This window comes from Tenrec ecaudatus, chromosome 1 (assembly GCF_050624435.1).
Source record: "Tenrec ecaudatus isolate mTenEca1 chromosome 1, mTenEca1.hap1, whole genome shotgun sequence".
NCBI classification, from domain to species: domain Eukaryota; kingdom Metazoa; phylum Chordata; class Mammalia; order Afrosoricida; family Tenrecidae; genus Tenrec; species Tenrec ecaudatus.
The window spans coordinates 179019884-179042539 of NC_134530.1; the positions used below are offsets into that span (position 1 = coordinate 179019884).

Genomic DNA, 22656 nt, shown 5'->3' on the forward strand with positions numbered 1-22656 from the left:
CAGGATCAACACTAAAATCAATACATTCCCTACACTCCAGCAATAACCAATTAAGAAACAATTGAAAAAAGAAATCTCTGAACTGCACCGAAAATATTGCTATCCAGGAATACAACAAACAAGAAAAAAGCAGATTATCATGAGGGCATCTATACACGTTTATTCAAGGACTTTATATTTCAGGCGTTTCCTCTGGGTGTTTCGTCCCTAACAATGATAAAACCTTGGGATAAAAGCTACCAACAACCATATTTGTTGATTTATTTACTTTGCGATCTTTTATCCTCATTAGACGTCAACTGCCTGAGGGTGAAGGCGTCGTTTGTCGTGTCACCTAATACTTCTCCCAGTATTTGGGCACAAAGTTAGCTCCTATAATAGTGAACCATGGGACAACCGAAAACACCCACTCCTCTCCCTCTTTTCAGCTAGTTTAGCACATGTTACGCAATAATGAGCAGAAGTTGCTCCGTAAGCCTTCCACATGGTACCACCCCTTCGAGACTCCAATTAGCCAATCAAAATGCTTCCCATCGGTGGGGCCCCGCCCATGGCCCCGCCCACCACAGCGGGAGGTGGAATCCGGCCTCAGGCTGTTTTTCTCCGAACTTCTCCAGGGCAGCTGTGCTCAGCGCCCTCGCTGGCGGAGAGCGGGTGGTGTGCGCATGCGCCGCGTCCGCCTCAGTTACTAAGGGCGGGAGCCCTGCGAGGGCGCGGGCGGGTTTTCGCCGTCTCAGGTCCGCTTCGACGCCTGGCCGAGCTCACCATGCCGAACCGCAAGGCCAGCCGCAATGCCTACTATTTCTTCGTGCAAGAGAAGATCCCTGAACTGCGGCAGCGAGGCCTGCCGGTGGCTCGCGTCGCCGATGCCATCCCGTACTGCTCCACCGACTGGGCCGTAAGGCGAAGTGGGGCGACCGGGCAGTTGGGGCAAGCGGGGGGTGGGGGGGCGGTGCGCGGTGAAGCGGGAGGAGAGGAGACGCTGAGGCGGGAAGGGGCCGCCCGGACGCTCCTGGAGGGAAATGAAGCCCCCAGGCAAACCGACGACGCCGGGGCCGCCGCCTCCTCCTCAGGCGGGTAGGGGTTGGCCTTGCCTGGAGGGGTTTGGTCTTCACGGCTGGCTCGACCGCTGTCCGTCTTGTCCCCTCTCCTCCGCCCCCCAGCTCCTGAGGGAGGAAGAAAAGGAGAAATACGCCGAAATGGCCCGGGAGTGGAGGGCCGCCCAGGGAAAGGAGTCTGGGCCTTCGGAGAAGCAGGTACAGGAGCGCCGCTCCCTCGCTCGCTCGCTCCAGCGCGCTGCGACGTGCCGGCGGCGCGAACGAACGGGAATACGGGGTTTCGGTTAGCGCGGAGAACGTTTTGGTTTGTTCTGCGGGTGTTAGAAGACCTCCCAGTAGGCCGTCGGGGCGCGCTAGCGCCCGCGTTGGCTTCTCTTCGGGTGACTGCAGGCCTGGGGAGCCCCGTCGGGAGCCCCGAGCTAGTCCACTGCCTCGTCAGGGGGCCAACAGTGCGCCCCAGGAGCGAGGCCCGGGCGGTGGTCCATGTCCGCTTCGTGTCCCCCAAGAGCAGTTGGGACCGCGCCCCTGATTTAAATGACCGCGAAGCAACAGTGTGGAGGAGGGTGTTTGTAAGCTTTCCGGGGAACTGGCTGGACGTTGGGGAGAGTTCTGTGTAGCAGAATGTGAAGCGCTTAGATACGCCTTTTCTTCCTGATTTGTGCCAGGAAAATGCAGGGTCGTCGTGGACTTGGCTCCACCCCACCCCACCGACCCCATTCTTACCCGGAGACTTTTGTTCTAATTTTTAACTGTCGGCCTTGCGTCGAAATGGAAGAAGTGCTTTACGTGTGAAATATTGTTATTTTGTGGATTCATTTGCGTAGAAACTTCTGTCGAGTTTATGATATTTAATTGTGAAATGAGACCTAGTTATTTTTTAACTTGGGAAAACTTTTAGGTGAGGGTTTTCAGAACATAGCATCAGTTTTACATTCAAGGATTCACAATCCGTTTTGTTTTGACTCATCCACTGCAAGTCCCCCAATGTGCCATCGCTTATCCCGGTTCTTCTCTGTGTTTCCTGTTATAATTCCTCCTCCTTTCCTAACCCTCTGTATTTTGATGTTGAGCGAATGCTTCCATTTTTACCTTACATGGTTGATTATTTTACCCCAGGTGGGTTTGGATCCAGACCCCTAGACCATAGTCCTAAGGTGTCCCACCTGTCTCTCTCTGTAAGCCTGGTCTCTTCTGTGATTCTGAGTTTTGTTCCACATTTTTTAACCAGTCTGCCGAGTGTAAGAGATGTTTTCAGAGCAGTTGATGGCGGCAGCTGGGCACCATCTAGCTCTTCTGATTTCAGGGTTGTGGAGACTGATGTTGACATGGCCCGGGAGGCGATCGGCAAGTTGTTTCTGTATGTCTGAGTTTCATCACCTTCTTCCAGGTGGAGTGAGCAGGCCAATGGTTGTACCTTAGGTGACTGGTTGTGAGCTAATAAGGCCCCAGTTAGTTACTCACCGTAAATAGTAGGATGTGGAACCTTATATATTTGTGAACTATGCTATGCCAACAGACTTGTTTTGCTTCTTTCGGTTTTTTAGGCGAGTTCCCCTAATTTGAGCTGTGTTGTGTGTACATACATACATATATACCTTATGCAAAATCTGTGAAAAACAATGTAAACCGCTTGAGCAAGTTTTGTTCTATTGGTCACTGGCTTGCACCATAGGAGGTGACTCAGTTAGACTATCTAGCTAGGTATTAGTGGTGGGCAGTGGCTTTCAGTTACAGTTGAATTAATTATTATTCATGTACTAAGTTAGAATATTTAAAGATTTGCTATTTGCCTATAAGTGTTGGTGTTAATTGACAAGTACGTATTTATTTACTTATTGGGCTCTTTTGCCTGGAAAGGTTACTCTACTGGGCTGTTGATTTGCAGTTCTTTGTTTAATTTGAACAGAAAGTGTATAGCAAACATTTAGGCCATCAGTAATTCTCTTCTTGTTTAGAATCCTGTTTCCACACCACTGAGGAGGCCAGGCATGCTTGTACCAAAGCAGAATGTTTCACCCCCGGATATGTCAAGCTTGTCTCTAAAAAATGATCAAGGTAGAATATTCCTAAAATGTTTTGCTTAGATAAATTTGGATTCTGAAAACACTATGCTATAATAAATGTTTCTGCTCCTACTCTTCAAAATGATTAAATATGATGGTGCTAAAGTTATAAAAAATTAGGTAATTTGCTTTTGTTGGAGTAATAGCAGAGCTTTGTCTAGAAATATGATTGTTTCTTACCATTTAATCTATTACCAAGCATAATTAGACTTATAATCTGTAGCTAGCACTTTTAAATACATTTAAATTACAAAGGTAAAGATAAATTATTGAATTAGTCTAGAAGAGGGCATAGCTAATAAAGGACCCTTACTATTTCTTGTGGTTGCTTTTAATTATTGTGTTCTGACTTTGATGGATTTTCACTACTGAACGTTAATAAATTGTAAACAGTCTCTCCCACTCCTTTCTGTAGAGAATTTATAGGTGATCACAGGAACTTGTTGGTAAAAATTAAAGAGGAAATTAGCTACTTTGTCAATAGTTTAACAATTTTCCACCCTGATTCTGTTTGGTTTTATTTTTTAAGCCCTTACGCTTGTTAAATGTGGGTCATGGTTTTTATTCATGCAGCTGAGATTTGAGGTTATTGGGAAGCTAGAATATATAGAGCTGTCTCCCTATCTGAACAGTTTTGATTTATGCAAAGAATGGTTACTATTTTAACCCTGTAGGTATCATTGTAAAACTTTCTAGTTCTTATTACAGGTGATTAGTTTTCTCTTGTCCAGCTCATTTAGAATTACAGGAACACAATTTGAGAATGATTCTAAACCCACCACCCTACCCCCTCTCACCTTTGAACTAGAGAGGCCTTTGTGGAAAGGGTAAATTTGAGGTATTTAAATCTGTTGGTTTTGTCTTACGATTTTCTTTCAGCTCTCCTTGGAGGCGTTTTTTATTTTTTGAACATTTTTAGCCATGGTGAGCTACCTCCACATTGTGAACAGCGCTTCCTTCCTTGTGAAATTGGCTGTGTTAAATATTCTCTCCAAGATGGTATTTTGGCAGATTTCCACAGTTTCATAAATCCTGGTAAGTAGCTAGGTGGAATTGGTAGATGAGAAAAATCTTAAGAATATATTTCTGTGTGTGTGCTCGTATTCATGACTTCATTTGATAATACTTGTTTTAGCAGCTAATGCACAGCTGATGAGATGTTGACACAGGTTTTGGGATTTAGACTCTTAACTTCAAGGATACCTGAAAAGGTTTAGCCTACTGATCACTTACCTGGACTCTTATAACCTGGGATTTTCTAAAAGAGTTTTTATACTTAGACTTTCCCTCTATTCGGCTCTTCACCTTAATGGTCACTAGTTTTTAAACCAGCTCTTATTCTAGAACTTTTAGCAAATTATTTACCCTCTGAATCTATTTGTTTATCTGTAAGTGGGGATAATCCCTTAGGAATGCTGTTCTAAAGAAGGTTTAGAGAAGAGTAAACCATATGACAGAATATCATCTTTAGTTTTGTCATTTGTTTTAAAATTCATTGGGACCACTTCAGTACTGAAATTAAAATTAATCATTCTGTGTATTCTTGTGATGACCAAAAATCCACTCCCATTGAATAGTTTCTCAGTAATGGCAACTCTGTAGATTTCCAAGATAAAACTTTTATAGGAGCAGACAACTTCATCTTTCTCAGAATGGCTGGTGGGTTTGAACTGCCAACCTGCAGACAGCATCCCAATGTCTAACCCACAGCGCCACAGGGCTCCTTTGCTGTTTCAAAAAATCCTAAACCTGTTGCTGTTGATTCCATTCTTGGTGACCCAAATAAGTGTAAAACTGTCCTTCCATAGGGTTTTCTCAGTTGTTTTCTAGACCCGAGGAGCCACTGGATGAGTTCAAACCAGCAACCTTTAGGTTAGTAGTATATCAGGCTCCTTTATCCGAACTTGTTGCCATCAAGTACATTCTGACTCATGGTGACTCTGTGTTACGAAGAACTGTTTCATGGCCGTATTCCCAGTTCTGTCTTTGTGAGTGAGCATTATTGAAAGTTTCAGCATATCTCCTCATTCACCTAAGTTTGATGTTGACTCATAGTTCTTATTATATGACCCTGTTCATACTTCCTCCTATGAAATGTTCACTGCAGATATGGTTATTATAGCAAATTGTGAAGAAAATAGATGGTTCCCAGCTTTCAGAATGAATAGTGTCTGGGGTCTTTACATGGTTATCTTAAAACAAGCAGCCTTCTAAGGGAAACATCGGTTAAGTCCACATGGAGGAAGCACACCAGCATGTGTGATCCAAGAATTGTAAATAGTAAAATCCAAACTTTGAAGAGGGAATGGTATGAGAGCTTAAATTGTGAACACTGGGTTTGCAGAAGGCTTTAGATCAGTGGTTCCCAGCCTTCTTAATGCTGTAATCCTGTCATACAGTTTCTCATGTGGTGGTGACCCACCAACCTTACAATTACTTTTCTTACTGCTTCATAACTGTAACTTCGCTACTATTTTGAATCAGGTGACCCTTGTGAAATGGTTGTTAGACCCCCAAAGGGGTTGAGACCCACAGGCTTAGAACCGCTGCTATAGAGGCAAAGACTGGACTAGTAGATTCAAAAGCACATGACGGGGGAGGCTGGTGGGAAACAGGGAACTAACAATAATGCAGTAAAAGGAAGAAGAAATGTCCTGGAATTGATTAGGGTAATAGTTGTACAACTCTTATGAATGTGATTAAACTATTGAAATGTTTAATAAGTGAATTGTATGTTAGTGAAACCATTAAAAATAAACTAATTTTCAAAGCATCCTCCTTAGCCATAATTGATCATTCTGTAACATAGTACTTCTCTAAATAAAATATGTTGTTTTGTGTTACAGGTGAAATTCCACGAGGATTTAGATTTCATTGTCAGGCTGCAAGTAAGTATTAAGGAATGGGCTAGCATATGGGATTAAATATGTATGCTTTACACAGATACATAAAATATAAGTTGAGAAAAATAGCCTTATGTTATTGTTGAAGGGTCTTCATAGAAATGGTAGCTGGTATATGCTCATTTCAAAACTTTTATTGCTTTACTAGGTTTTATTATCTGTGTATGTTCTTTGACCTCAAGTTCAGTTGCTGTTAGTGGCTGGGTACTTAAGTAAGCTTTTCTAAGTGGTCTCAGAATACTTAGGTTTAAGGCCAGTTACAGAAATATTCACTAAAAAATTTTTAAAGTTGAAGAGTTCAAAATAATCGAAATATAGTGATAAACAGGTAAAATATTAATTTTGTACACAAGAAAACATAGCTTTTTGTTTTAGTGATTTAAGTATATTGTGAACAGGATATGATTGCATAGATAAACTATTGAATTAAACTCTTTAGAATCTAGGTTTTCAAACAGTTTCCTGTTTGATGAGATTGAATTTTTTTATAGTCGATTTATTTATTTATTTATTTATTAAAAACTGATGATTTAATGGTACTTGTATCTAAATGACTTTTTTACCTTATAAATTTAGACAGCCTGTAAAACAGCAGTTCTCAACCTGTGGGTCGCGGCCCCTTTGGGGATTGAATGATCCTTTCACAGGGGTTGCTCAATTCATAACAGTAGCAAAATTACAGTTATGGTTAGAGGTCACCACCACATGAGGAACTGTAATAAGGGTTATGACATTAGGAAGGTTGAGAACTACTGCTGTAAAAGTATATGATACTTTATATAATTGAGCTTTCCAGATCTGCTATGATTGGCAACTCATTTTTGGTTGCATACGTCACCGTGTTTAAAACTTCAGGAAAAATATGTACTCGTCCATTTTGTTGTTCACCTGGAATCAGCTGTAACCTAGGGAGTGAATTTAAGAAGCACTTTTTTAGTAGATCCTCTTCAAAGGAAAGCTTTCACTGTGATGACTAAGGTGAACTTGACCTTCATTCTCCTTATATTCTTGGACAATGAAAAAGGGAGACAGAAGAATTGATCCACCTGAACTGTATATTGGTGAACAATATTTAATACACCATGAACTGCCAGAAGAAGGCATAAATCCGTTTTAGATGAGATAAAACCAGAATCCTTAGAAACAAGGATGGCAAGATTTCAGCTCACTTAGTTTAGACATCATCAGAAAAAGGAATCACTGAAAAAAATTACACAATGGGGCTTCAAAAAGTTTGTGGGAAAAATTCCATTATATTTTCATTTTCCCACAAAGCTTGAAGTCTCACTTGTTAAAGGGCCAGCAAAAATGGGAGAAACCCTCAGCGACATAGACCAACACAGTAATTAGAGCAGTGGACTCAACCACAACAGTCATAAAGATAGGGCAACACTAGGCAACATTTGGCTTTTATGCATAGTGTCACTATGAATTGGTACCTAACAACAACTGCAGTGTAGCTTTAAATGAAACAATTAGTAATCAAAATAAACAGTAATGAAAAAGAACATAGCTAATTTCTCCTAAGGGTTGTATCATTTGAGATTATTAGACTAAGTAGACACGAAAACCCAAAAAGCCTCAACCTACTCTCATCAAGTTGATTCCAACTCAGTGTTTCTTTCCTAAGCTGTAAATCTTTATAAGAGCAGATGGCCTCCATCGTCCTTTCTTTCAGTGACTGCTTGATTTCAACTATCACTTGTGATTAGTAGTGCAGTACATAACCTGTTACGCCACCAGTGCTCCCCTAAATAATAGTACAAATCAAAAATAGAAATGTACCTGGTAAATTAATTTTTTGTAAACTGTTTTCTAATGTGTTCCTTTATTGAATGTATTGTAATACCTGCTATTTTCCAGGCCCTCATTCATACCACTGAACTTACTGTTTCTTGACCCTTTTGTGTCGGGAAGTGGTTTTTTTTGCTTTTTTTTTTTTTTTACTACTTTTTCAAATTGACCAGGATGACCAAGTATGTTCTCCAAGAAAACATTTATTAAAGATTATTGGGATAATTTCTCAATTTTCTCATACTAATATGAAACTGAGCAGTCTTTCTCATTCAGGAAACTTAAAATATTTGGTTGTTACCAAGTTGTGTATATATTACATTGTCAACCTGCTACACTGGGAAATGTGCCAGCTAAATAAGAAAAATGATTATTAGAATGACAGCCATATTGACGGAAATGAAAACAAAAAGTGCCTATGGGAGTATAATCACACTCATTAGAAGACCATGTTCCATACAGTAACACACAAGCATAGTTACATGTAGTTGTGATCAAACTGAGCAGTGGTATCACTAGGTGTTACTTAACTGACATACAGTGTCACTGTCTTCTTCCCCTCCCACCTTCACAGACCTCCTCCCATACCAAATCATGGAGAATCCTTAGCTATGCTTATTACCAATTTTAGTCATAGAATAATACATAAATAGCCTAAATGTAATATTTCTCAGATTGTATGAATACTAACAAAATCTTGGTACATTTAATTATAACATTATTGGCAATTCAGTGGAACTTAAATTTTCCCCCTTTTCCTTTAATTACTACTAAAACCTTCAAAAAGTTATTGATGATAGGGTTCCAGATAATAGGAATACAAATATTAGTTATCAAAATAAACCAAACCCACTGCTATCAAATTAGTTCTGAGTCATAACAACCCTATGTGGGATTTCCGAGATAGTAAACATCATGGACACAGGCAACCTTGTGGTTAGCAGACCATCACCTAACCCACAGTGCCACCAGAAGGTCTTACTTACCGTAATATAGATAGCTAAAGCATCCTCAGATTTGACAAAATGATAAGTACAAAACAGTGAAAATAAAATACTATGTGCTTGTGATGAACGCAGATGAAACCACGAGATTCAGAATGTCATTGTAATTGGGTAATAATAGCTCTGACCAGTGTGCAGTAGAAGGTTCAGAAAATAGATTTAGCTTTTTTAAGTATATTGAGTCATGTAAGCTGGGCTTAAAAATTGTTTTTGTTGTTAGGACAATTTTATAAAAAGTAATAAATTCCTGGAGAAACACTGCATAGAAAGTAGGCAGTGATTTTGGTGTCACCCCTCTGACAGGCTCACCCAATCTGCACTGCCCTGGTGACAGCACTGAATTTAAATAATAGCTAAGTAATACATACATAGAGCTGCTTCATGAGCATGGTGGTTTAGCACATTAGAATTACCAGCATCTCAAGATAGGGAAAGATTTAATAGTCCAGTGATCTCACCCATACTCTCCCCAAACTTTGTTCCTCAGAAGTGGTACTTCAGGTTCTTTTTCAGTGTGACCCTTTGAGTTATTTATTGTGCCAACCTGGCCAATAAACACATGTGGGGTTAATTGAAGGGCAGAAGAGATAAATGGCTTGGCGAGCCTCGCCTTTCTAGTTCTCTGGTCTCTGGCTTTCTGGTGGTCGGACCAGGGTGCAGCGGCGGCCTTAGCCAGTTCCCTTCTTCAGCTGGCAAGGCTCACTTCCTGCCAGACATCCCTAAGGAGAAGCCGCATGGACCTACCCCCATGCAGCCCTGGGTGCTAGAAGCAGCCATGTGTAGACCCTGCCAGCGCCTTGATGCTTACATTGATTCGGCTTTCCTCCTACAGTCGGCACCATTGTGTGTTTTGTGAGATGGAGGAGGACTTTATAGATCAGTGTCAGACATATGGGTTAATGTAGGACTTACGGGCTTGGACAGCACTGGGTTGGGATGCTTTTTTAATGTACACTTGTTTCTCTAAATTATACAGACTAACAATATGGTACCTTGGCAGTGGGGTACTGGAGAAACAAATCATAAGATGGAGAGTAGTTGTTTGTTTGACCTCTCCCTCATGGTAGTTTTTCTTCTTTGTCTAGCCAGAGGTCAGATAAAGCCATACTGTTTACTTGGTTGTTTTCTGGGGGAAATATTGGAAATAAGAAAATGGAAATTTGAGCTTTAGATGGGTTTAGGTTATGCCTGCAAAGAAAGTTTTTAAAAGATATGCCCCACGCAGTGCTTGGAGTACCTAGGAACCAATGGTCTTCATCAGAAACTGGAAAAAAAATCTGAAACCATGAAGAAAACTCCCCTCTAGGACTGAATGTTAAAGGGAGCCTGAGAGCAGGCTGAAATGTTTGCTAGGTGACCACCTGGATCTACTTGTTGAGTGGAAGTGGGAGAAATGCAGCAATAGAGAGACGGGTTGAGTTTGGCCACAGACACCTGTGGACTTGGTTTACAGGAAAAAAGATGAGAGCGGTTTGACTGGCCTAAAGTTTGTGACCTAGCACAAGTGGGGTAGGCTTGTTGAGTATTGGTGAGAGCCCATGGTCTAACGGCAAGGCGACCAATGGGCACCCTGTGGAGGGTGAGTGAGGCAGCCCACATTGAGTTGACCAGAACCTGACCAGATAAAGAGATTTTTGAGCCTGTGAACTGGTGCATATTGTTGCTAACTTTATGGATAGGGCCTGTCCGGATTTGACTTTGCTTATGGATGCAGACTTCACAAGGTTCCAACTGGAATGGAGATTTCTTCATGTCGGAAAATATGATCTCTCCTCAGAGCACTGGGTTGATGTAAATGGGCAGTATATAAATTGGATACCCATAATTGGGAGGATTAAAGCAAGAAGTGGTTGGCTTACAAACTTTAATAGATGGGGGAACATATTCACAGGATTATAGGGTTAAGGTGTAGGTGTTACTTAGTTGCAATTGTGAGGCTAAAGAATACCCAGGTGCCAAGTGGGCAAGGGGTGGATTGAGTTAGTTTATTGTGCCAACCTGGCTGATAAAGATGTGGGGTTAATTGAAGGGCGGAGAGAGAAATGGCTAGGTGAGCCTTGCCTTTCGAGTTCTTGGGTCTTTTTGTTTTCTGATGGTCGGACCAGAGTGCTTCAACTGACAAGGCTCACTTCCTGTGAGACATCCCTGAGGAGAAGCCACATGCACCTCCCCTGATGCAGTTCTGGGTGCTGGAACAGCCGTGTAGAGACCCCTGCAAGCTCTGAGATGCTTACACATTCAGTGACTTGGCTTTCCTCCTGCAGTCGGCATCATTATGTCTTTTGTGAGATGGAGGAGGACTTTGTGAATTGGTGTTGGACATATGGGTTAATGTTGGACTTGTGGACTTGGGAAGCACTGGGCTGGGATGTTTTCTTGATGTGCACTTAACTTTTATATAAAACTCTTATACATGAGTTTCTGTGAATTTGTTTCTCTAAAGTACCCAGACTAACACACCCTTCTCCCCTACTTCAAACAGAGACGCGGCTTCTGTTTACTTTATTTAGTAATGGTTTTTATGTTGTTTGTTTATTTTGTTTTGTAGAGAAGTTCTACAAAAAGTTTATAATAAATGCCCTATCTTTAAAATTTGCTTATAATGTATACGCTAGTTCCTCTAGTTTTTAATGTTTTTACAGTGAGCATACTGTCTCTTGTAGATTCTTTATATTTTTTCCTCTTTTTGTTGGCTGATGTTTGCTCTTTATCAATAAAATTCTAGGAAAGTATCAATTTTGAATTTTAGTGTGTCTTCTGCCTGCATCTCAGATTATTGTAGTGATTTGTATGGTGATTTATTGCATTCTGGGAACAAATCTAACATCATAGTGCTTCTCCTAAATTGTTGGGTTTGCTCTGCTGTTGTTTTGTTTAGGATTTGGGTATTCCTGTTTAAGCATGCTAATCTTGTCTTTCATTTTGTTATTAGTTATTTTGCCATCAGTTGAGCAGTGTCCACTCTGATATTTTGTAGACACTTTTATAATGAGACACTTTTCAAGGAACAGATTGAATTAAACCGTCAAGCTTTCTGGTTCACCAAGCTACTAGGTCTGCGGGAACCAATTTTTTGAAGCTCGAAAAATTGGTACATAGGGTCTTGCTTTATTAGTTTACTGGGTATTTCCATAGTAAACTAGTAGAACCTTCCATCCGAAGTTTTATAGTCTGAAGGTAAAAAAATCACATCACCGTGAATGAGGGGAGTGCATGATAGGGGCCTGGTGCCCATCTGTAGACAACTGGACATCCCTTGCAGAGGGGTAGTGGGAGGAGATGAGTTACTCAGGGTTCAGTGTAGCAACAATGAAACTCAAAACCTTCCTCTAGTTCTTGAACGCTTCTTCCCCGCCAATTATCATGATCCCAATTCTGCCTTGCGGACCTGGTAAGACCAGAGGAGAGGATGCACAGCGGTGCAGTAGGGATCTGGAAACAGGGAATCTAGGATGGATGAACCCCTCAGGACCAGCAGTGGGAGTGGCAACACCAGGAGGGAAGGGGGTGTAGAAAGGGAGAACAGATCTCGGGGATCTACCTGTAACCTCCTCTCTGGGGGATGGGCAACAGGAAGGTGGGTGAGGGAGACGCCGGGCAGTGTAAGATAAGGTAAAATAATAATTTATAAACTTATTAAGGGTTCATGGGGGAGTGGGGAGCGAGGAGGGAGGGGGCGGGAAAAAAAGGAAAATGAGCTGATTCCAGGAACCCAAGTGGAAGGCGAATTTTGAAAATGACGAGGGCAACGAATGTATAAGGGTGCTTTACTCGATGTATGTATGGATTGTGATAAGAATTGTATGAACCCCAATAAAAGGATTTATTTAAAAAATATTTACATAGCAATAATTAACTCAGTAGAGTAATTCTATTTCTACCCATTGGAGTTGTGCATTAGTTCTAGTTGTTCTGGTTTGGAGTATTTTAGAAAAGAACATGGCAAAGTACTCAAATGCTTGAGAACTAATGGGAATTGGAGAGGTAACTTGACTATCAGACCCATTTAAAGCTGTACTAATTAAAAGCAGTGTAGTATGGGTATGAGAACAGATAAATGGGAATAACAATACAGTCTAGGGATCAATCATAAACTTATAAAAGTGCCATTTCAATCGATGGAAAATGGGGAATTAGTGTATGGCCAGTTTGGAGATCCATTTAAAGTAAAAGCTAGACCTTTCTTACCATACATAAATAAATTTCAGATGGATTGAAGGGCTATATGTGAAAGAGAACAGTAACAGAAATGCACTAAATTAATTTTTATAATCTTGGGGTTAAAAAAAAAAGACAAGACAAAATCAGTGTCTTTGAATTGATTGTTTTGCACAGCAACCTTGTAGAACTGCCCCTGCACCTTTCTGAGACTATAAATTTTCACAGGAGTAGAAAGTCTGATCTTTCTCCTGAGCAGTGGCTGATGGTTTCAATCTACTTTTTTGTGGTTAGCAGCCTTATTGAAGACCCACTACACTATCAGGATTCCTCACCTTAGGAATAGAGAAAGCCATAGAAGGAAATATGTAAGCATATGCCACATTCTTAGCATATTTTTATGCGTCTACCATGTAGATGTTGACAAAAGCTCAGCTGTCCCTGCATTTGTAGAATTTATATTCCTATGGAGGGAAAGGACAAAAGTAAATCATACGTAAGTATGTTAACTGCTATAGGAAAGCAATGGGCGTAATAGGAAGTAGGAGGTAAGCATCTGAAGTTCCAGTTGAATTTAGTTTTTCTCATTTCCCTTGGCAAAGGCACTGCTAGTTATAAAAACCTGTTTTGTCTAAAAATTTTTATTTTTATTCTTGAAAGATTTTCCCTGGATTAGGATTCTAGGCTGGCAGTTATTTTTGCTTAGCATATTAAACAATTCAGTTTTCTTTTGGCATTATTCCTTTGAAAACTTTTCTTTTACATTTTTATTGGCACCTAATCCATATCACACAATTCAATAGTTCATTCCATCATGTCAAGACCTTTGAAAACTTAACTATAAGTTTTGTATCTTTGTTGCTGCCTTGGCTGTTGTTTTATTTTCCTTGCTAGTTTTATTCTTTTTGGTTATTTTTGTTTCCTCCAGCAGCTTTTCTTTCATGTGCCTAGGTATGGTTTTATTTGTAATTCATTGTTCTTGAGGTGGTAGTACTTGATATCTTTCATTAGTTTTGGAAAATTAACACTTTTTCTTTTAATATCTTCTTTTCTATTCCTCTTCCTTTAAGATTCCAATCAAATGTATAATAAAATAGAATCTTTCACTGTGTCCCATTCAAGCCCTTATATTATTTACTTTTCATAATTTAGATTCTTTATTCTGGAAATTTTCTTCTGCCAAAACTCTAAATCTGATTACTTGTGTCAAATCATTTGTAAATCCATCTATTGAGTTCTTAATTTTTGTTCTTTTCAGTTCAAACATATATATAGTAGTTCTAATACTAAAAAGACTTATTTCACTGAATGTGTTCAATTAAATTTTCCAATCTCCTCATATTGTCATATTTTGTTATTTTTGAGTATTCAAGAACTTGTTAATCTTTTTCAAAGAAGGTTTGTGATTGCTTTGGCAGAAAGCTGGGGGCACTAAACCATCTCATATTACTTTAATATAATTTCAGGCATTAAGAAAAATTAGGGCACTAGTTGGCACTAACTAAAAAATGGGAGAAGAGGGGACAGTAAACAGATTACCACCAAAGAATCAGCTATAAAACTCAGTTTTTTTGCATAAACAGTAGAAGCCAGATGACAATGGACTATAAACTGTTCTCTGTAGGTCTGATTATCTTGTCAGTTTAGCTCGTTTTTTTTAGCCTCTTAAATCTCTTCCAGAATTGCCAAATTCCCTAATGGGAAACACTTCCCCAAATGCCAGATTCAGCCAGGATCTGGGCTGATCGTTCCTTACCCATGTTTCATTTCTGCCGTGTTTTCAAGCAGAAATCTCACATTTATTCAGCCTTTCTCTAGTCTGTTATCAAAGGTGTAAATTTTCACTCCATGTGTAGTTTTTATTTACAATTCTTCCTCAGAATCTATAATTAATAAACATTTTCACTTAAAATCTCTGTGTAATAACTTTAGTACCTGGAGACCCTGTGGGTCTTTATTGCCTTTATTTTGGTTTGTTTCTTTGTGTACCTGCCTATTCATATTCAATGTTTAAAGTGACTGGAATTTGAGGTCGGTAATGATCCCTATCTTTCAGAGAGGTATGCTTTCCCAGGAAACCTAGGTCACTGACAGTTCAGGCCCCCAAACTGTCAAAAATTAGATTTCACAGCCATTCTGCTTCCTCTTCTGGGGGTAAAAGGTAGCTCCAGGAGAGAAATTCCCCCCTAAGTTATTCTTGCTTATCTAGATTTCTACACTCTCATCTTGACCCAGTAATTCCTCACTACTGTGTGTGCCCATGATAATATAGGCGTGTTTCTTTGTCTTGGGAGGTTTCGTCTCAATTACCCAGTCTCATTTTTTTATGAAGTAGAAATCTTGATCATACAGCCATTTTAAAAGCAGTCAGTATTATTTGGCTTTCTAGACTATATAGTAAGATTCACGGTAATGGTGAAAGTACTGTAGGGTTGGTCACTCAAACCTGAATTTGAGCCCTGAGTCCACTGCTCACAAGCCTATTAACTTTGTATACATTTCTGTGCTTCCTTGTTAGTTGCTTTTAATGTGTATACCACCTTGCTCGGGTTGGCTATATGATTATGGGGTAGAACATGTAAAGTATCCAGTCATACCAGGCTAAGTGCAGATGCTTAACTATGACTTACCTTTTACCCTTTTCCTGTACTCCCTCCCCCACCCCCAAAATACCTACCCCATAATACTGTCCTGGTCACATTTTGAACTCTTTCCTCCAGGTGATTCTAGCCACAAGATTCCTATTTCAAACTTTGAATCTGGGCATGACCATGCAACGGTGTTAAAAAACCTGTATAGCTTCATTCATCCAAACCCAGGGAACTGGCCGCCTATCTATTGCAAGGTAATTTCAGCTTAAAATTTTTCTGTAAAGTATCCAGAAAACACTTTTGCCTCTGTGTTAGCTTTGTGGGTTAAAGCATGCTTATTCGGGCTTACTTGGAATACACAGTGATACCTCTCTTATAGAACTCAACTCATTCCAAGTTTGTTTGAAAACCAAAAAGTTTGAGACATGAACATATTTTTCTGAGATCCCAAAGTTAAGCACAGTCAGTTCGCTTTTCCAGGACTTTACGTCACTGTGGGAGGCCTTTAGCCTCACATGCCACTGTCTTGGATATGCCTTTGCCATCGAGGAGTTTCTGATTTATCCATATTAGCAATAACTTTTCAACTTCTCTGATGGTCTGGGTTCATTGTTTGTGGTTAACAGTTCCGTATTTTTTGTTACATTATCAGCTTTCATATTTTTCCCTTCAAAAATGTTGACAGTGTCAACTTAGACATACTGTATTCAGCAGCCAAATCAACAAGCAACAACCTGATTCAAATTTCACAATGACTTATTTAACTCTATCGCTCTCAATTTTCCTCTTAGCGTTACTGCTGGTATCACTAACTTTTTTTGGAGCTGTGGTTACCATACCTTATGCATATAAAGCACCAAACAGCACTGACAGTGCACTAATACAAGCGCTATCTGTTGTCTGAGCGAGAGCAGCACTTACGCTGTGTGCTACCCCTTTGTGTATGTGCTAAGATGTGTTTAGTCTCAATATCAACCTGTACAGGTTTTTACAAGTTGGATTTTTGATTCAACTACTGAGCAAAGTTAGAAACGCCAAGCAGATTTTTTTTTTTTGAACTTTGCTGTTCAAGTAGTGGAAAGTTCAAGTGTGGATCCCTTTGACAACTGAAGTAGCACTGTAATTAAATATGATCACTTTCTCTGGTTTTGGAGAGATTTTGGAGGCTAGGAAATCTGAATTTATTTCCACTTTCAAAGATAGCATGTTTTTGAGTTACATCTTCTGGAATTTTTTCCATTATCTTTTACCCTGAAGAATGGATTTTATAGTCAATATGCCTGTCTTTATATGCATGATTATCTTTTATTGAAAATTGTATTCATAGCAATTTCTTGCCTCCGATTTTGTAATTTTACAGAGAGTATATTTGTTCTTGATTATATGTGAAGTTTTCTAGAGTTCAAACATTTGGTTTTTTTACCTTCTTAATAGTATAATTGTAAACTGATAGCTTTATCGTTTTCTGGACATTGGTTTCTTTATTTGCTCATTCTATGTCTCACTTGCTTTTCATAAAGTATGTTAACATTACTAACAGACAAATTTAAGTGGCTGTTAATAGCAGTAGTCTTGTATTCATGTATACCATTCCTTTTAAAAACTAATCCTTGATTTCATTGTCACAAGCCCTTCAAGACTCTCCCAACCCTGTACTAATGTGAAAAGTAGAAAGTCAAAATATTCCCTCCCCCCGCATCTTTTCCAGTCTGATGATAGACCCAGAGTCAACTGGTGCCTGAAGCATATGGCGAAGACATCAGGTAAGAAAAGTGCATTATAATGTCTGTATTTTTGTCCACTTTGATGTACATATTCTAAGTACCTAAAGTCACTAATTATGTTTTTCCATTTACCAATGGAAGAAATCAGGCATGATCTGAACCTACTTACTGTGGAGGACCTAGTAGTGGGAATCTACCAAGAAAAATTCCTCAAGGAGCCTTCTAAGACCTGGGTTCGGAGCCTCCTAGATGTGGCCATGTGGGATTATTCTAGCAACACAAGGTATTTATACTTGGTGACTCTTCTGAACTGAGAAAATATATTCGTACTAATTGTATATTCACATGGGTCACCATGAATCAGAATTGACTCAAGAGAAACTAATGACTTGTCTATGTCTCTTTTAGGGGCATGTGTTCTTATAAAGCCTTGGAAGCATTGTGTTTCCTTGAATTCAAGATCCATTCATTTTAAGATACACGATTTTGTGTGCCATCAAAAACGAATGAAAAATAAAATGACAAAAGCCAAATACACGTAAACAATATATTCTTTTCCCTCAGAATTTTTATACTAATGGAAGAGTATGTTTGGATTGATTTAGTTACTATATAGAATTCTTTTATCTACACACTCCCACTCACTGTCATAGAGTCAATTCTGACTCATAACAATTCAAAAAGACAGAGCAATTCTAACACTTTGGGTTTCTGAGACTATAAGTCTTCGCTTGAATAGAAATTCAAGTCTTTCTCCCCAGGAGATGGTAGGTTTGAATTGCTGCCCTTGTGGTTAGCAGCCCAACCTATAACCACTGTGCCACCAGGGGTCCCTATACTAGGGGAATTAACAGTTAGTGGGAAAATGGAGTTAAAAGATAATGGAAGTTTTCTACAAATGATTTGAAGTTCTTTGTATAAAAGGAAAGTATAAGTGAAATAAATTGACAAAAATACTTAATTTTCATTTTGACGTAACTTCCGTCTCATGTAAAAATTTCAGTAACACATCTGTCAGTATCTCAATTATCAATCTTTTGATACAATTTTTGGTCATTTTGTTTTGAATATATACATAATTTTCTCTGGCAAGTTAATATAAATTGCAGTCATGTTGTTAGTGCTTCCTAAGATCAAGAGCATAGACGTGTCGTAGTGAAGTTATCAGAATGAAGACATTACTATTATCTAATCTGAAGACCATGTTCATATTTGCTAGTTGTCCAAAATATGTCTTTCAAAGCAAAACATTTCTGGTCCAATTCAGGATCATATATACATTTACTTATTACGTCTCCTTTAACCTAGAGCAGCTCCTTATTTTCATAAAGAAGTTTCATGAGTTTAACAATTATGAAGTATACCATACAGACCAGTTATCTTCAAGATATCCATTTTTAATTGTCCCATACTTAGAATGAGATGCATTTGTGGCAGGAATACCACAAAAGTGGTTTTGTGTCTTTTGGGTTCATCATATCTGAAGATAATGATCCCACTATAATGGTGATTGTTTTGATCACTTGCTTAACTTAAGGTCTACCAGAGTAACTTCTCTGTTGAAGATTACTGCTTTTTTCCTGAAAATAATTACCATGTGGAGAGATACTTTGAGATGAGTTAGATAATTCAGTTCCCAAATTTCCACTTAGTAATTTTTGCATCCATTAATGATTTTTATATGACTCACTTATTGCTTGTCAACTTGTGATTCTCTAATCTTTTCTTCTATACTTATTAGCTGGAAATCTGTAGTAAGGGAGAACTTTTTCTTTTCTGCTATTTTATATTTCATTTATATGACTATGGACTCATGCATTCCTATTCTGTTTCAATAATTTATAATCTAATACTGCTCTTAGAAGCCTTGGTGACTGTGTTAGGCCAGGTTGACTAAAGAAACAAATCCAGTGACATTGATACATGTTTAAGAAAGCCCTGGATATATATTTAAGAAAGCGCTTTATATCAAGAAGTAGTTGTATATTGAGAAAACATAATCCAACTCAAGTCCGTAAGTCCTATACTAGCCCATAAGTCCCTCTTGAGAATCATGAAGCCACATGGAATGATGCAGAATGCAGGAATCTCACTCACTGGCCAGTGGGTGCAAAGTCCTGTGGATCCAATGGTGGTGGAAGCATCTCCAGGGCTCTTAGCAACCAGGATCTGCCAGCAGGAAGGTGAAGACAGAAAGAAAAGGGGAGGATCTCAGACTCTCCTTATGATAAGGCCACACCCACAGGAAGCACCATCAGGTTGTGACCTGATAAGTTGAACACCACCCCTACACTATTCTATATCTTCAAGTTGATATGAAATTATGTAACTGCCACAGTGGGTCAGTGGTTAAATGCTTAACTACTAACTGAAAGGTTAGTAGTTTGAACCCCCCAGCCACTTTACTCAAAAAAGATCTGTCTGATTCTGTAAAGATTTACAGGCTTGAAAATCCCATGGAGCTCTTCTACTCTGACCCCTAGAGTTGCTATGAGTCAGAATTGACTTGATGGCAATGGGTTTGTTTATCATTTTTTATTTTTATGTACAGATTATTCTAAATAGGTCCAATGCAAAACCCCAATCAAATCCATCCATGTTTAGTTAGTTTCAACTCAGCAACCCTGTAAGATAAAGCAAAATTGCTCTTTTGGCATTCTAGGACTATAAATCTTTACAGGAACAGGCATTCTCATCATTTTTCCATGGGATGGCTGTGGATTTGAACTGCTGACCTTATATTTTGCAACCCAGTACCTTACTGTGCACCTAAACACTAGTTGTGTTGTAGGTAATTTTGTACTTTTTCTGTTCCTGTCTTGGACTAGTCTTTTCTTCATGGAACTCTGGTTCTTAAACGTTCAATGTTGACATCGTTGTCAACTTGGCTCCAACTCATTGGGACCAAATGTACAACAGAACAAAAATAACTCAATAGCCCGGGAGTCCATTTTGACTTATAGGTATGTATATTTCTTGAGAGTATCAAAGATTCTAGTTCTCCTTAGTGGGTAGATCTAAGAGGGGCGCGAATGCGTACGTGTTTTTATGTGTACGCACATGTGCATACACATTCCACACTTATTTCTAGTCAGCTCTCACTTTTCTGTCTATATTTCACTAAGCAGTCATACAAAATCTTCAATTCCAATCTAACACCATTGAGTTCTCTTGTCTTTCACTTTTCTGTATTTTTATTTGGCTTCTCTGAATGTGAGAAACCTGGATTTCAATCATTTTGTTTGTTCAATCCCAGAATATATCTAAAGTAGTTTCAGAGTTGATACCACTGTGAAGAACAAGCACATTAAAAATAATACATAGTTTTCTTACAGTTCTGTTTTAGTTTGTATATAGTCAAAATGCTGGGTATAGTTAAAAAAAACTTTTAAAAAAAAGCTATTTTGGCTCTGCTGTTATTAGATGCCATTGAGTCAGTTCCAACATAAAACCCTGAGGTACTGCGCCGTCTTCACGATTCTTCCTGTGCTTTAGCTCATTGATACAGACAGCCACTGTGGCAGGCCATGTCATTGAGGGCCTTCTTCTTTGCTGTTCCTTTAATTCACCAAACGTGACATCCTTCTCCAGGGACTGGTCTCTCCAGACAACATGTGCAAAATATGTAAGAAGAAATCTTGGCACCCTTGTCTCTAATATGCACTCTGGCTGTACTTCTTAGAGAAAGGCAGTCCATGGTACGTTGAATACTTGTCTCCACCACCACAATTCAAATGCACCGATTCTTCTTTTGTTTACCTTATTCAGTGATGAACTTTCACATGCATTAGGCAATTGAAATGCAATGGCTTGGGTCCAGCGCACTTTAATGCTCAAGGTAACATCGTTTTCAAGACCTCTGAAGAGGTCTTTTGCAGCAGATTTATCTAATGCAACATGTTTTTTGATCTCTTTACTGCTGTTTCCATGAGCATTGATTATGGCTCCAAGCAGAATGAAATCCCTGACAACTTAAACTTTTTCTCCTTTGTCATATTACTATTGGCTTAGTTGTGAGGACTTTGGTCTTTTGAATCTTAAAACTTATGGAGACTTGTTTTGTAACCTAACGTGATGTATCCTATATAATCATTCTTGTGCAATGGAGAATAATGTATATTATTCTGTCAGGTGGAATGTTCTAAATATATGTCAGATCTATCGTTAATTTATAGTTTTACTTTATTTCTTTTTTGTATTAGAAAGAACTTTATATTGGATGGTGCCTAGCTATCAGAAAGAATAATGCCTGGGATCTTAAAGACTTGTTTTCAAACAAGCAACAATCTAAGTAAGACATCAAGTAAGCCCACATGGAGGAAGCTCACTAACACCTGTGATCCAAGGATTGTAAAGGACACGGTTGAAATCTGAAGGAGGGAAGGGTATCAGAGCTTAAAACTGTTAACTCTGGTTTGCCGAAGGCTTGGATGACAGTGGAAGCCCAAAATGCATTTGCAGGATCGACAGAGCGAATAATAAGCCTCTAGTGATTCCCTATGACCACGAGTTAGGATGGGAATAACCTGGTTATCAGTATTTTAGAGATATTAATATAGACTAAAACAGAAACCTGAAGTAAATGGTTAAAACCTTGTCACATGAGTTTTTTTATTCTCTTAACATGATTTAGGGAAAATGTTAATGGGTAAAATTTAATCAATCAACTTTCCTTGAAGAAATAGAGAAGGAAATTAAGAGTAATTTTTATTTTAAAGTTTCTTAAAGTAAATTATTTTCATTATTAGAATAAGATTAAATTTGTATGACATGGTTGTCGCTAGCATCTTTTCAAGTTTTCTTGGGTTAGAGATTTTTATTTTACTGAATGTTTCATACAGTTAATTAACAATGATAAAACTAGACAAAGCTAGATTGTTATAAAAGTTTTAAAACCTGGTCCCTTAGGCACCTCGTGATCGCACTGGCTGGTGTGCTTCTTTCATGTGGGCTTTTTAGCTTCTGAGCTAGATGGCCGCTTGTTCACCTTCAAGCCTTTAAGACCCTAGACACTATCTCTTTTGATAGCCGGGCACTATCAGCTTTCTTCACCACATTTGCTTATGCCCCCATTTGTCTTCAGCGATCCTATCATGGAGGTGTGCAGCTAATGATATGATTTTTTGTTCTTTGATGCCTGATAACTGATCCCTTCAGGACCACTCGATCACACAGGCTGGTGTGTTCTTCCATGTGGACTTTGTTGCTTCTGAGCTAGATGACCGCTTTTTTATCTTCAAGCCTTTAAGACCCCAGTCACTATCTCTTTTGATAGCCGGGCACCATCAGCTTTCTTCACCACATTTACTTGTTCACCCACTTTGGCTCCAGCCGTTGTGTCGGGAGAGTGAGCATCATAGA

General features: G+C 39.1%; 1 protein-coding gene across 2 annotated transcripts in view; it reads left to right on the plus strand.

The window, feature by feature from the left end:
- The first annotated feature begins 766 nt into the window (after window positions 1-766).
- Window positions 767-22656, plus strand: part of MAEL (maelstrom spermatogenic transposon silencer) — a 60727-nt gene continuing 38837 nt past the window's right edge. The window contains exons 1-8 of one of the 2 annotated variants that reach the window (XM_075540462.1): window positions 767-898; window positions 1164-1256; window positions 3014-3113; window positions 4001-4156; window positions 5968-6009; window positions 15701-15825; window positions 17280-17334; window positions 17437-17578. In XM_075540462.1, the coding sequence (XP_075396577.1) occupies window positions 767-898; window positions 1164-1256; window positions 3014-3113; window positions 4001-4156; window positions 5968-6009; window positions 15701-15825; window positions 17280-17334; window positions 17437-17578 (845 nt within the window). The remainder of the gene's footprint in view (window positions 899-1163; window positions 1257-3013; window positions 3114-4000; window positions 4157-5967; window positions 6010-15700; window positions 15826-17279; window positions 17335-17436; window positions 17579-22656) is intronic. The other variant, XM_075540463.1, reaches the window with a different exon arrangement.